Source organism: Gopherus evgoodei, chromosome 2, assembly GCF_007399415.2.
Source record: "Gopherus evgoodei ecotype Sinaloan lineage chromosome 2, rGopEvg1_v1.p, whole genome shotgun sequence".
NCBI classification, from domain to species: Eukaryota; Metazoa; Chordata; order Testudines; family Testudinidae; genus Gopherus; species Gopherus evgoodei.
Genome location: NC_044323.1, coordinates 91114111 through 91129901, shown reverse-complemented (window position 1 = coordinate 91129901; position 15791 = coordinate 91114111). Strand labels below are relative to the sequence as shown.

At 40.8% G+C, this 15791-nt stretch overlaps 1 protein-coding gene across 6 annotated transcripts in view; it reads right to left on the bottom strand.

The window, feature by feature from the left end:
- Positions 1-15791, bottom strand: part of SEPTIN7 (septin 7) — a 128971-nt gene that overhangs the window by 81608 nt on the left and 31572 nt on the right. Inside the window, exon 4 of one of the 6 annotated variants that reach the window (XM_030551355.1) lies at positions 11474-11479. The exons of the other annotated variants lie outside the window; for them this stretch is intronic. Within the exon in view, the coding sequence (XP_030407215.1) occupies positions 11474-11479 (6 nt within the window). The remainder of the gene's footprint in view (positions 1-11473; positions 11480-15791) is intronic. 6 annotated transcript variants of the gene reach the window in all.

The following is a 15791-nucleotide window of genomic DNA, read 5'->3' as shown; positions in this document are numbered from 1 at the left end:
GAGTCAGCATGGCAAGAAGAAATGGAAACAATCTTGAGTTTCTCCGAATTACTAATCCAATTAACTATGACATTTGGCTGACATCTGAAAACTCAAACACCCATCCTAAAATTCTCTTCTTGCACCAACCTTTGGATTTTGCACAATTCTCTTCTTTCCCCAGAACTCCCAAACAGAATGAAAGAGGACTTAAGGAAAGATTCACAGTAGCAGAAAGGAGGCGAAGTCCCTTATTGTTTCCTTTTTCAGATAGGGATGTCTTCCAAGTTCATCTGATCTGCCCTCTCACAGAGAACCTATACCACAGCACTTCCTCCTGTAAAAACGCAATGGTGCTCCTTTAGTCAGATGTCACTAAAGCAAAATAGGGTCCATTCCAAGGGTATGTGGTACCTCCACAAGACTCCCAAGCATTGAGAGAATAAAGACTAAACTAGCAAAGAGTCCGGTGGCACCTTTTAGACTGACAGACATATTGGAGCATGAGCTTTCCTGGATGCATCCAACTAAGTGGGTATTCACCCACGAGGCTCATGCTCCAATATGTCTGTTAGTCTAAAAGGTGCCACAGGACTCTCTACTGCTTTCACAGATCCAAACTAACATGGCTCCCCTCTGATACTTAAGACTAAACTATGTGTCTACTATTCAATACCTCTAAGTCAGTACTATAAGTCTATTTTGAACTAACTTCCTTCTGTCTCCTTTCCCTTCACTTGTTTTGGCCAACGTACTTGTGCTCACGACCAATGTCCTTATACTGCGATGCTAACAGTGGCCAGGGTCTATCAATTTTAATATGCTACTAAGGTCATTGCTGGAAAAGTGTGCCGCATCCACAAGACACAGGTGTAATATCCTTTGCAGGTTTTGCTTGCTGAGGAATTTCAAAGACACAGGAAGTTTTTATACCAAAACCAGAGATGTCAGGAAATAGCCTGGCAACAGAAATAGAATCAGTTTTTTTTGCTGAGGCGCTGGACGGGATTGTGAGCAATTACATCAATACAGAACCTAGGGAGGTTGTGGACGCTGCAGCCTCCTACCCTCTCTCCCCCTTGAGGATGAATAGCAAGAGTCAGAGGTTGATTATGAGGAGAGTAATGAACACCTCTCCCTGGAAAGCCAGGATCTCTCTATGGGATTACGGATACTGAGGCCTGCTGTGCAGGAATGAAGCCCAATTCCAAGCCAGAAACCCAGCCCAGGACTTAGGAGGCAGATCCTACCAAGGGAACCTCAGTATGCAAGTATCTATCTTTACAATTTATTATACTATACTGCTGTGCTAACTTCTGTTCCAGGTGCCCCACTACTGCAGCCATCTTTGGCAGATATGAGCTAGGAGACTAAATCTTCAATTCCTGCCTCCCTTGGGTCTATGCTTTCCCACCTTCATTCATTCTCACTCCCAGCAGACATTTTCACAATGGTGTCTTCAACAGCTGGGCAATCAGCTTCTGTCTCATGCTAAAGCTCCAAACCATTAATTGCTTATAAGCCCCTGCCATGGAGGAGACACACCCATGCACATACCTATTTCCTTTTCACCTCCCTGCATCTCTCCTGCTTGCCAAATGTCATCCCCATGTCCCAAAAAACTATTCATCTGCTCCTGATAGTATAAGGCACCAAGATACAGCTGCAACCTCTACCCCACCAGCTCTTTGGCAGCATATTTGAATAATGAAAAAACATTCAGTTGCGCTAAATTCAACCATTTATTGAGACAGTAGTTACAGGAAAAGTTTGGTTAGTATTCTCAGTTTACATGATGTAGACATGGACATTGCTTGCCCATAAAGGTACTAAGGCTACAGCTGAAGTATATATGCCCTGTAGCACACATTCGTACATCAAAAGATGTTTACTTTAAGGACAGATCTATACTGCTCTTAATGGCTTTTCAGAGACTAAGGCCTGGTCCACACTACAGCGTTAAATCGTAAACAGCGTTAAATCGATTTAACGCTGTACCCGTCCACACTACAAGGCACTTAAAATCGATTTTAAGGGGTCTTAAAATCGATTTCTGTGCTCCTGCTCAACGAGAGGAGTAACCCTAAAATCGATATTACTATATCGATTTAGGGTTAGTGTGGACGGAAATCGAAGTTATTGGTCCCATTCTTTTACTGAGCTACCCAGAGTGCACCGCTCCGGAAATCGATGGTAGCCTGGGACCATGGACGCACACCACCGAAGTAATGTGCCCTAGTGTGGACGCATAAAATCGATTTTATAAAACCTGTTTTATAAAATCGATTTTATTAATTTCGATTTTACTCTGTAGTGTGGACGTGGCCTTACATAGAAAGACTGGGTGCAGTTATGGCTTCAAATAACCAGTGCAGAACCCTATCTTTCTCTGTGCTTCCAGCACATCCAAAGGGAAGATAAAGAACCTAAGATTGAGAAATTGCTTGATTTTGGTATAGACATTCTGTGGGATAGCGGCACAGTCACTGCTGTGGTATAGCTCACAATTCACTCCTGCTGCATTTCGGGGAGTACCAACTTGATGAGTAACTTCACAGCATCACTCTCTGATCTGCCCTTTGCCTTTTTAAATAAGACGATTCTCTGCCTCCCAGTCACTCGCCTCAATGTAACATTGAGAGTCAGGACAGCGCAAAGTGGATGTATAGGGGATTACTTTACAGCTCACCCCAGATGCCCTCCACTAACCCCTCCGACCCATATAAGCATGTCCCAAGGCACATCAAAACTGCAAAGATAGACCAGTAACACAATTCCCAACACAAGACAGTCTGCCACACACCACTGAACACCCAAAGAGCATGCAGTGAACACTGAAAAAATCCCAATCTAGCAATCCTCAAACACATACACATATCATCCACTATCTTAGAAGTCCCAGACCTCACTACAGATTCCCCAACCCCCCCGGAAAAAAAACCAGACAGCTGGAGGTTGTATTTGAGGTCTTAGAGGAATGACAGGGAGCTACCCAAAGAGAGTATTTGCATGGCCAGACAGCATTGCTATGACCAAAAGACACTGTAGACTAGTGGTTTTCAACTTATTTTCATTTGCAGACCACTAACAATTTTCAAATGGAGGTGCGGACACCTTTGGAAACATCCTAGCACTGAGAACCTTTCCAAACTACCCTGCAAAGTGGTCAATTGTGCTTTGGAACACCATAGAGAAATACCCTTTTCCGTTTATAAAAGCAGAACCCTGATATATGAGGCAAATGATAGGCAGATTAGTCTCATCGATTGCCCTAATACAATTTAAGACCTCCTCGCATGTAAAAATCAATAGTAAGCTTTAAAACTCAGTGAAACAGAGGTTCTAAGGACAACTTTTTTGGTGGCCGCACTCTTGCTAGTGGCCGCGCTCACACTTTCTCCTAAAATACGTAATTCGCTTTAGGAAAAAACAAATAAATATGCATATATACACACGTCCAAATCATTGTAATTCACTTATTGCTAACAAGTAAGTCTGCTGTGAAAAGTAATACTTGTATGTTTGTTGATATCACTTTTCACAGCAGATTCTCAGCCCTGCCAAGTCAGGGGACAAATTAAGCCCTGGATGGTGGATTTGGGGAGGCAACGGGGGGGGCGGGGGGCTCGACCCTCATGGCCAGAGCCCGAAGCCCTGCAACCAGAGCCTGGGGCCTGCCTCCATGCAGCTGGAGCCTGGGGATCAAGTCTGAACCCTCTTGGTCAGAGCTTGACACCTTGCCACCCCAGGGCTGAATCCCAAAGCCTGAGCCTCACTGCCCCTGGGAATGTGGGGAACTCATCGGCTGCCTGATCCTTCTGCATTGTGTTCCAGTTGTCTCCAGAGGTGGGCTGGACCCTTGCTGGTGGCCCCGACAACCAACACCAAGGCAGTACATCCAGGAACAACAGGAGAGGGAAGGGCTGCTACTTTGTCCCCTTCCCCCAATCACATCCCAGGAGGCTGTAGCTGCAAGAAAAGCCTTTGGTGGCCTCAGGCGGCCATGGTAGCTATATTTGAGAAATGCCGAGTCCTATGCATGGCATCACATCTGGGCATGACTATGGACCAGTAACATTCGGGAGTGGCCAGCTTCCAGGTGGCAATGATGACCCACTTTCTGCAGATATGGGGCACTGCATGTTGGCATGCTACCATTACAGCTCCAGGGCTAGTTCTGCACACATCTCAAGATAGGTTGCCTTTGCCTTCCTGAAGTTTTCTCGCAACAGCTGATCACCCCAGGTCTGCAGAATGATCCTTTCCCACCAATCAAAGCTCGTTTTCTGAGCCAAGAAACAGTGCTGCACTGTATGAAGCTGCTCCATTAATAGCTCCTGTAGTAGCAGTTGCATGGTGTTATCCTCATTTTCCTCCCTCTGCTGCTGCTACTGCCTCATCTGCTTGGTGGTGCAAAAGCTCAAATAAAGACCAAACAGACTGTGTGTTTACAGTTTCAAACACAGTAGCGCAGAGCATTGCTGGGTCCATGCTGGCTGACAGCAATTCAAAAATGCCACTAGTTCCTGTCTCCCTCCCCCCACCCCACCCCCAAAAAGAGAAGGATAAGCATGGTCACACTGGATCAGACCAGTGGTGCATCTAGCCCACTCTCCTGTTTCTGACAGTGGTCATGCCTCATGCTTCAAAGTTCATGAACAGAATAGAGCAGTTATCAAATGATCCATTCCTTATCATTCAGTCCCAGCTTCTGGCAGTCAGAGGTTTAGGGACACCTGGAGCATAGGGTTGTGTCCCTGACCAGCAAGGGATGTAGAGAGCAAAGTCATGGGATTTTTAAAATTTGACCCCAAGACCTAGAATTCCACTAGCTCCCATCTGACTTCCAGTATATAGTCCATAGCATGCAGTGGAGAAAAAAATTCCAGAATACACACTGTTCAGCATCAAAGCAAAGGCCCATAGGATACTATCCCAGAATGTCATGTGCTTAGTGTGCCCCAAGCTCTACTGCGTACACACAATGGGGCAAACTGAAAGAGGGCACAGCTGAGTCATGTGCATGCAATTACTACAACTTACGTACTGCGCACCAACTAGTGGGTGTCACAGTGCAAACAATCCTCTGTGTAGACAAGGCTCAAGGCAACAACAGTGGCACAGGGCCTAATGTAACTAAAATTAAGTATTCTCAAGCAAGAGAATATGGAATCAGTTCCGATATCTTCCTCATAAATTCAATAAAACTTGTATGTAAATATTTTTAAAATTTTTGCTTTTATTTTTATTGAAGTAGGGTCCAGAGGCCTTCAAACAAGAGTCCCATTGTATTAGGCATGTACATATAGTAAGAATCCCTGCCCTAAAGAGCCTAAACCAGACTCGACCAAAAAGTCTAAACTTGACAGTCTAAACCAAAAAGGCAGAAAAAGGATGGGAGGGGAGAAAGCAGCATGGAAGGAAGCTCAGAAACCATAGCGATGGGTGGTGATACAAACCCTAAGAAGAAGTGAAATGACTTGCCCAAAGTCACCGCAGGTCAGAGGCGGGAACAGAACCCCCAATCCAGTGCCCTATCCTCTTCATAGACTATTTTCCCACATGATTATCCCCCCTCACCGTCCCCAGAAAGGTTTAATGGTTCTGCTTCTAGATTTAGAATTATTCTGTGTGGGTATCAGCAACGCTACAGTAGCAGAAAACAGAACAAGCATCTCCATCTTCCATTTCCTCCAGCTCTGATGCATCAAGCAAAAGTCCTGATCACATGAGCCTAGACGTAGGCTGTGCCAGTGACTGTCTTCGTTGTGTGTGTTTGTAAAGCACCTAGCACACCAAGATCCGGCCCCAGGACAAGAGCTGCTACAACAGCACAAATAAGAGTAAAAACTTTCAGTCCCAGATAACTATTTCCCATTCACTTATTCCCAAACAAGCTCAATTAAGCTCTTCACACTAAGCCTGCCTTTAAACACATTAGCAGAACCATTTTAAAATCTAGTTTTAAAAGTATTTTAAAGTGGTCAAGTGTTAGAGGTCTGGTGTAGACAGACGTGGAAAGTATTGATATCAATGTAAATTTTTTTAAACAATACTATGAAATGAATAATCAACAGCTAATTTTCAAAGAATATTTCAGCAATTTAACGATGTTTTGTTTAAAACACCCTGAAGGTGACTGGCCAAGCTAAAGCTTGATCAGTGTTGAAATGACAAGTTGAACCAAATTTAAATAGACAAGTTACAATTTAAAATTCCTATTAACTGGGCTTAGCTTGAGACCTGTGTTACACTCATCTCCTGGTAGAATAGCTCCTTTCACACACTTGCTGGCTTCCATTAAGGAAGCTATACACCAAGGTGGACAATTTAAGAGGGCAATTCTAACCGAAATATGGACAAGTACCAGAAGAACCTAACTCAACTTACAGCAACTATGCATCTTCCATTAAAAAGACACTTTAAATTACAAATGTTTTAAAACTAAAAAGACTGTACTTTGGCTCTTTTCAAGTCTGTACATGTTCGTTTGCATAAAATTCCAAGCCTAAAATAGTCAAATTTAAGTTTGTGACTTTGAACTGTATTTAATTTTTAAATAAATTCAATACCCACAGTATGGGGCACATCATCTTTCCCACAATCTGGAACCCAAAATTTATGTACAGAGCTCGGAGAAGTACAAATGCAAAGTACTACAAGAGGAAGATACACAGGTTGAGATTTGAAGTGAGCGTTTAGAGTCAGGCAAGAGCTACAGAAAACCTATTCAGGCAACAGGAACTGCAGAGAAGGCACTTGCAGCAAGTCACATGACTGCGTGCAGGCAGCAATTTACAATACATATGCTTGTAGCTGCAGAGCTATGTAAGCCACAAACCATCCAAACTCACCGAGTCTGAACATCTAACATTTACAATTGTACATGCAGCTAAACCAGAGGACAAGAGAAAAGTCATAATGAAACTCTAAGAGGTGTTTCTAACACCGGAAAGAACTATGAAGCCAAGATTTTGTTGCTCATCATAGCTACAACTAAAAGGAAAATATACTGCAAATAGGACTGTCGTTAATCGCAGTTAACTCACGATTAATCGGGATTAATTTTTTTGAGTTAAAAAGCAATCAATTAAATCAAACTGATTAATAAATTTAAATTGGTATTCTATTGTTTAATAGATTTGGGTGTTTTTCTACGTTTTCAAATATATTGATTTCTATTACAACACAGACTACAAAGTGTACAGTGCTCACTTTATATTTTTATTACTGTCAAGGTATTTTTTCCCCAGTTTGAACTTTAGCGTCCAAAAGTGGGGACCTGCATGTCCAAAAGTGGGGACTTCTAAGCTTAATTTCTAGATTAGATCTGATAGCACCATCACCAGCCAAAATATAGTGTTTGGCACACTTTGTTCCCCAAAAACCTTCCCTGGGGAACCCAAGACCCAAACCTCTTGGGTCTTAAAACCAGGAGAAATAAACCATCCCCCCTCCTTTCCCCTCCCAGACATTCCCCTCCCTGGGCTACCCTGAGAGACTACACTGATCCAAACTCCTTGGATCTTAAAACTGAGAGGAATTAACCTTCCCTCCTTCCTTTCCCCCCACCAATCCCTGGTGAGTTCAGACCCAATCCCCTTGGGTTTTAAACAAGGGGAAAAAATCAATCAGGTTCTTAAAAAAGAAAGCTTTAATTAAAGAAAGGAAAAAAGTAAAAATTATCTCTGCAAATTAGGATGGAAAATGTTTACAGGGTTGTCAGATTTATATAGCCTAGAGGGACTCCCTCCCCACTAGCCTGATATTCCAAGTTACAGCAAACAGAGGTAAAACTCCTTCCAGCAAAATACACATCTGCAAGTTAAGAAAACATAAGACTAGTCTGCTTTTTCTAGCTAGTACTTACTATTTTGAACATGAGAGAATGTTTCAGAAAGATAAGAGAAACCTGGGTTGCACGTCTGGACTCTCTTAGGCCCAAGAGCGAACAAAGAAAACGAACAGCACAAACAAAGACTTCCCTCCACCAAGATTTGAAAGTATCTTGTCGCCCCAATTGGTCCTCTGGTCAGGTGTCAGCCAGGTTCACTGAACTTCTTAACCCTTTACAGGTAAAAGACATATTAACCTTTAACCATCTGTTTATGACAATTACAAATATTTGCACTGTAAAAATGATAAAAGAAATAGCCTCATACAAGTACTGTAGTGCAATCTCTTTATTGTGAAAGTATAACATACAAACATAGATCATTTGTGTTACATAACTGCACTCAAAAACAAAACAAAGTAAAACTTTTGAGCCTACAAGTCCACTCAGGCATACTTCCTGTTCAGCCAATTGCTAAGACAAATAAGTTTGTTTACATTTATGGGAGATACTGCTGCCTGCTTTTTATTTACGTCACCTGAAAGTGAGAACAGGCGTTCGCATGCCACTTTTGCAGCTGGTATTGCAAGGTATTTATGTGCTAGATATGCTAACCATTCACACGCCCCTTCATGCTTCACCCACCATTCCAGAGGACATGCTACCATGCTGATGATGCTCATTAAAAAAATGCAATAATTAAATCTGTGACTGAACTCCTTGTAAAAGAATTGTATGTCTCCTGTTTTGTTTTATGCGTATTCTGCCATTTATTTCATGTTATAGCAGACTTGGATGATGACCCAACCAGCACATGTTGTTCATTTTAAGAACACTTTCACTGCAGATTTCACAAAACACAAAGGTACCAATGTGAGATTTCTGAAAATAGCTACAGCTCTCGACCCAAGGTTTAAAAATCTGAAGTGCTTTCCAAAATCTGAGAGGGATGAGGTGCAGAGCATGTTTTCAGATATTTAAAAGAGAGCAACACTCAGATGTGGAAACACAACTCAAACCACCAAAAAAAGACAATCAACCTTCTGCTGGTGGCATCTGACTCAGATGATAAAAATAAGCATGCGTCGGTCCACTCTGCTTTGGACTGTTATCAAGCAGAACCTGTCATCAGCATGGACACATGTCCTCTGGAATGATGGTTGAAGCATGAAAGGACATAATTTTTAACACATGTGGTATGTAAATATCTTGTGATGCTGGCTACAACAGTGGCATGTGAACACCTGTTCTCACTTTCAGGTGACAAACAAGAAGCAGGCAGCATTATCTCCTGCAAATTGTAACCAAACTTCTTTATCTGAGCCACTGGCTGAAGTAGGTCTGTATGGACATGTAGGCTCTAAAGTTTTATATTGTTTTATTTCTGAATGCAGTTATTTTTTGTACATAACTCTACATTTGTAAGTTCAACTTTCATGATCAAGCGACTGCACTACAGTACTTGTAATAGGTAATTGAAAAATTCTCTTGTTTTTTATAGTGCAAATATTTGTAATCAAAAATATAAAGTGAGCACTGTACACTTTGTATTCTGTGTTGTAACTGAAATCAATATATTTGAAAATGTAGAAAACATCCAAAAATATTTAAATATATGCTATTCTACTATTGTTTAACAGCACAATTAATAGTGATTAACTTTTTTAACCACTTGGCAGCCCTAATTGCAATCTAGCCTAGTAACATCTTAAAGGAGGTGCAAAAGACATTCTGGGCATAGGAGAGCAAGCCCCGCTGAAAGTCTGGGGGACTTGCACTCAAGTCATAGGACTTATGAAAATCTCAACCAACATAACTACTCACAGTAATACAACAGTTTAAAGAAGAGAGAGAAAATCTGATTATTAGTTGTATGTAAGATAACTTGAACGTGTCAGACATGGTCAAGGTGATACTTTAGTCAATGTACACTACCATTTTAATTAGACTGGATGAGGTCCATCTTACTGACAATTCAGGATAAACTGATGTGCTTTACTCTGAGCTACCAACATGACTGCAGAATGCAATGGGTTCAGAAAATGTTCTCAGAAGTGGAACTGTGCCTTGCACTTTACTCTGAACAAGATGCAGTGAGACAAATGAGATTCAGCTTTTGGTTTTAACAAGCAAAGCATTTAAACTGGGTTCTCAGCTACTTCAACCATCTTCAAGTCCTCTTTATCTCATACTTGTTATCCATGAGCCAGACAACTTTTGGTACCCATCTGTGTTGGCAAATTCCCATCTAGTTTTGAAGGGTCCATGCATACACACTACAAAAATACTGGTAAGCCTTTCTGCACAGTAGCTTAAAAGTCGAGTTAGGCCTGTTTCCATGGAAATGTACATGTAAGTGTACGCATGGAGTGAAAAATGGGTATGGCTACATTTTGACTAAAAATGAACACATCTTCACCTAATTTTGGGTAATTACGTTTCATTAAAACAATGAAATGTATGCAAATTTGTCTAATTTGTATGGAAGTTGCCATGGCAACTGCCAACAACCTATCAACAAGGGGGAGGTCACTCTTCATGTGAAAAAACTATTGTGTTCCAACAGGCATTTCTTTTTCAACTTAAAATCAATATTTAGGTAGTTGTGTACAATAAGGTATTGTGACCGAAGATTTACGTATTTCTTCCTGTTTGCTTCAGATTTGACTGTGATGCACCTGTGATTCCTGAATAAATCATGGAATCCAATTCAGAAGTTCCCAAAAAGCATACACAAACAGCAAAGGCCTAAACATGCATGATATGTGATGTGGAGGCTCCTTTCACAGACCTTACAAAAGCAAGATCTGGAATCATGGAAGAATCTTTTTAAGAGCGACACAGGTCAAACAATGTGCTGCTATCATGCAATATAAAGACACAAATGAACTACCTCACATTTTATCACTTAAATTGTGGAAAGATTTTCACACAAAAGAAAATTCTGCAACAGCTTGAAAAACAAGCAGAACCTTCCAGTGATAATGAAGAAATCAGCCACAAATCAAAAGGGAAATAGATCATCACCCATCGGACAATGAAAAAAAGTCTGGATATTTTGTCACAAAATATCCATGTGAAAAGGATCAAGACCCACTGCATCAAGCAGTAGACCAAGTCAAGTAGCGATGTACAGAAAAGAGCAGAAGAGTAGATGGACGGAAAGACACTGGCTATTACATCAAGGGAGCTGGTAGCAGCTGATGCACAGTATCAGATCTTGTTATACAGCTGTGGTTCTCAATCCGTGGCCCAATGAGCACACCAAAATAGCATTAATTGGGAACACAAAAGAGCACACCATGTTCATAAACTCAAAGACTCATACTGTCCTTTCCCCTAAGATCATATATATGCTGTTAGTGGAGGTGTGCAGAAACCTGCCAAGCAAATCCTGTTACCATGGTAAGTGAAATACTTCACAGGCAATGAGAAACTCAACCAACTAGGTTATGGGATATCCTATAAGTTGGCTGGAGGAAATGGACATTGCCTTCTGTCTACAGAAACTGACTCATGAGGACAAGGCAGGTGTGGCAATACCATCCAATGGTCTGTCCTGCATCCCCACCTTTGGCATACAACATCAACAGACTTGGAGACTCAGTAGTGCAGGGACATCACAAAGAATAAGTGGCATTGCAGTGCAGCCTCAGGTACCAACTACTGGACAACCCAATAAGCTTACACATGCAGAGAAAGTATAAAATAAAAAAACAAACAAAAAAATTACAGCATCATTCCCTCCACTACTAATGCTTCTTCCTAATAATGTCTGTAAGCAGACTGGCCCTCCTGAGATGGAACCAGTGGTGACAGACTATGAAGAGCCCATTCACAATACTCAGATTAAGAACCAAGTATGGTCTCTGGTCAGGGAAACAAATGTAAATGACCAGATGGTCAGCTCCTGGACTGGCATGCGCAGTGAGACTCAGGTCAGTGTTGGGTATTTCAGAACCAGACGTGTGCCAGCAATGGAGGTGTCTATGGTATATGAAATCCTGAAGACTGAAAACACTGGAAAAACTTGACTTGAAAGATAGTACGTGTGCTTCACCAGGCACTGTATGCCAAGGCTGCAGAAATACTGCGGAAGGATGACAAACTCAAGTCCATAATCAGAATGGGAACATTTCACACATATGCAGTATGTCTCTGATCACTGGGAAAGGATTCCAGGATGCTGGTCCCACAGCTGAGTTCAGTATTATTGCTGAAGGTTTCATCAGCAGTGTACTGGAGGGACAAAACTACAATTGAGCTGTCAGATTACATAAGTGTACGAGGCCCTGCTTTTATATCTGAATGAACACCACCTGGTTCACTTAAAGCCTCAAATGACAATAATCCAGATGGAAAAGTTGTGCAGCAACACTACACAGGAACAGCTAAATGATGTCCAAACACAGGACAGATGTTTGATGATCTTTCAGTTTTCAACACACACCTGAACTTCTTGAAGTATGAAAATGGCAAGCTATCAGCATTCTGGATTATCTACACTGATATGGTTGAGGTGGCTCTTTGGTCTATTTGAGCATCCAGAGAAGGTGACTGGCTTCTTCACCTAGCAATGGTAAGAGCAAGAATATCCTGGTACTTTGCTTAAGACAAGCAGAATTATGCAAGATGTCTGTTAGTATACTACACATAAATTGACATGACTGAAATAGAACATCCTGAAGTGTACGATAATTTTTAAAAATGGCGGCTTCTCTATACAGATGAGGTTATCAAACCACTGTGGATCAAGCCATCGAAGAGACTGTCAATAAGGGCACACAGACAGCAGGTGAAACCAAAGGATTCAGTCTTACGGCTGGGACAGGGCGCAGAAATACTTGTCTGAGGAAACTAAGACACATGATCAGGGTCTAAACACCTGGCATATCTCATGCAGAACCATCAGGCATATAGAGAGATGAAAAAGATGTGCAGTCACAGATGGATACACTGGAGAAGATGGGGTCAATCCTTTTTCAGAGACAAATGAGTTAGCCTGTCTCCACTAATTCTGTAGCTCTTGCAGGCATTTGAGAGGATCTGTTACATGCATATAAGAAAGGAGAAGATGCATACACAGCACTGACACGTAGCTGTGAACATGTAGAAACAGTGCAGCCAACCCAGAGCATCTATGACAGTCTACCAAAGCAAAAACTGAAGATATGCAACGACACAGAAATCCAATAAAACAAAAGCCTCAGAAGATTATATTAAAGGCAGATCACAAGATTTTTTTTGGCCATATGCTTTTGGTAGCAGCAAGGAGGAATTTGGACATGAGGGAAGTGTTGCAACACTCCTTAGGATCACTGCCCTGGGCTCTCTCCAACTTTGACAGCACCATGAGGAAGGCAAAGCAGCCCTGGCAAGGAATCTTGAGAGAAAAAAAAAGTAACAGCTGAGAATATCTAGTCATTCTGCCTGCATCATAAATGGAAAGGCTCTTGTACAGAAAATAAATGTTGAGAACAAAACATATAGTGATCTATCAGAGCATGTCTGTCAGTCTTCAAGACTGGAACTCACAACAACAGCACAGAAATGATCTTTGATGCGTAAAATAATATCTCAATTAAAAATTCAGGGAGGGAAAACAAAAGGTCTGGCCCTGGAGGACTATTGAACAACATTATATCTAGTTACAAGATCCAACAATGGAGGCACAGTGTTCTTGGATGTTATAGCAGCAAGACTGCTCTCATCAAGTTCTTACGTGATGAATTGAAAAGGCCCCAATTTCCCGGAGAAACAAGGTGAGAAAACAGTGTGACCTGCCAGAAAGATTGTAAGAAGTTTAACCAGAGAAGGGGCATCAAACTTTCTGAATTTATAGTCTTCACAAGAAGAGACAGACAGACACTCTGATTATGCTACATACAAAGCATGCATCAAAGAACCATGAATGAGTTTATTGTATCTGAGGACACTGATGTGGTAATTCTTACTCTTCCTCTCTTCAGGGACATCAGCAAAATCTACTTAAGATGTGGTATCAAAAAAGTGCATGAAGTATATAGAAGCAAGCAAGCAACAGTAGGATGTCTGAACACCCATGTTAGGAATGCATGCATTCACTGGATGTGATTCTGTTAGCACATTTTGCAGAATGTCGGGAGGTGACTGGCCTAAAGCTGATCACAAGAGAAGAGGCTCTTTCAGAGAGCACTGGCAGAGCTAGAGCAACACTGGGTCTTGTCTACAGATCTCTCTCCTTCAAAAATTCACCTATAGAACGTATGCAGCTTGGTCAAATATGACAGAGGGGAATGAGCTAAGATACCAGCTGTTCCATACTAAGAAGGGAGATGCTGAATCTGGCTAGCTGCCTTCATGGAAAGACTTCCACTAACTTCAGGTTTTGCGTGCCAATTACGAGGCTGCTGTCTGGTGTAGGAGCCTGGAGAAGTATCCTGTCACACCCAGCCCTGAAACACGGCATGGCTGGGTCAGGGTGAACTAATAAGTGAATGGATGAAAGGCCCATCCACTCCTGAGGTAGTGTTGCAGCTGATAGCTTGTAAATGCAATACAGACTATAAACTCCCTGTTTTCCAGTGCCTTGCAAATGGACTCAAATGCTCTCCAGCACGTAGGCTGCAAATAAATGAGAACACGAATGAGGAGGATGTGAAAAGTAAGTATGGAGGATAGTTCAGATGATGACATTCCAGTTATATGTGGAACACTGGATTGTTAATAGGTTACCCATTTTATATTATTGCAGGCTTGATATGTCACTCAGTGTTATGGCAGAACATTAGTAGCATTGAAAAAGCTTAAAAAAACACATTATGTGGTATTTTGATGGCAGAAGTCGTTTAATTATTAATTATATATTTTGTAAATTTAGATTTGAAATTAATGTCTAACATGATACCAAAATACTCTTTTCTGCTTATTAATGAACAATGTGCTAAATAAAATATAATCAAAGTGTGCTACCTTTCATTTAAATTATATAACAAAAAATTGAATTTAAGGAATTTTGCCAACAAAAAAAATTAGTGGTAGGACTGAACCTATCTACTCTGCAGGAAGGTCCACCATAACTTTTTATCATCCATTTTTATAGAGCTATCCAAAACTCAGGAAGAGATTTTGCCCACCTAATGAAACCAATGGACTATTTAGGGTTTAGCTTATGGACTACTGAAAACATATGGGACTTCTGAAGATTGGGGTCTATAGAGACAACAGGTATTGTTAAGGTATTGTGTTAAGATTTTTACACCTGTGTGCCTCAGTTTGTGGAATGCTTTTATTCCTGATCTTAGATGTAACCCTTCTGAAACCATATTTATAAACCTCGATTTCAAGACATCCAGCACAGAACATTAATTGATTATGAGTTTATATTTCTGTTTTTAATATCCTTTATGTCTTATGCCTAAGGGATGTCTTAAATACTTTTGTTGTTCCACACTGAGCTGAAATGTAACAGCATTTCAGTTACATAACCTTGCAGGATGGGAACAGGATAGCAGATATCACCTCAATTTTTTTCTCCTAGTTTTCCATACAGATACTTTAATTTCAGAACAAATTTCAAATGCAAGTAAGTCAATTAAGGAGAACAATTTCGGTTACTTTGGTCTAGCTTATAATTACATGTTTTTAGAGCTACTCTAAAAGGAAACAATGCAATTGTACTTATTTGAAACTTACCTGTATTTTCCCAATAACTTGTCAACCTATTAACGTTAACCAAGGCCAAATACAATCAAAAAAAGTAATGACCTCCTGTAAGTATAATAATAATTCTATTTAATTTTAAAATGTTACTAAATAGTAGAATGTGAAAAGTTTACACAGACCCTACTTTCTAATCATATATACACTTTATAGTAAAAATTACATTTATGGGATGAAGTTATTCTCATTTACTACACATTTACATATTTTAATGCAATATGTTCTGTAACCTCAAAGAAATTGATTCCACACTTAGAGATTTTGAAAATGTTTTAAC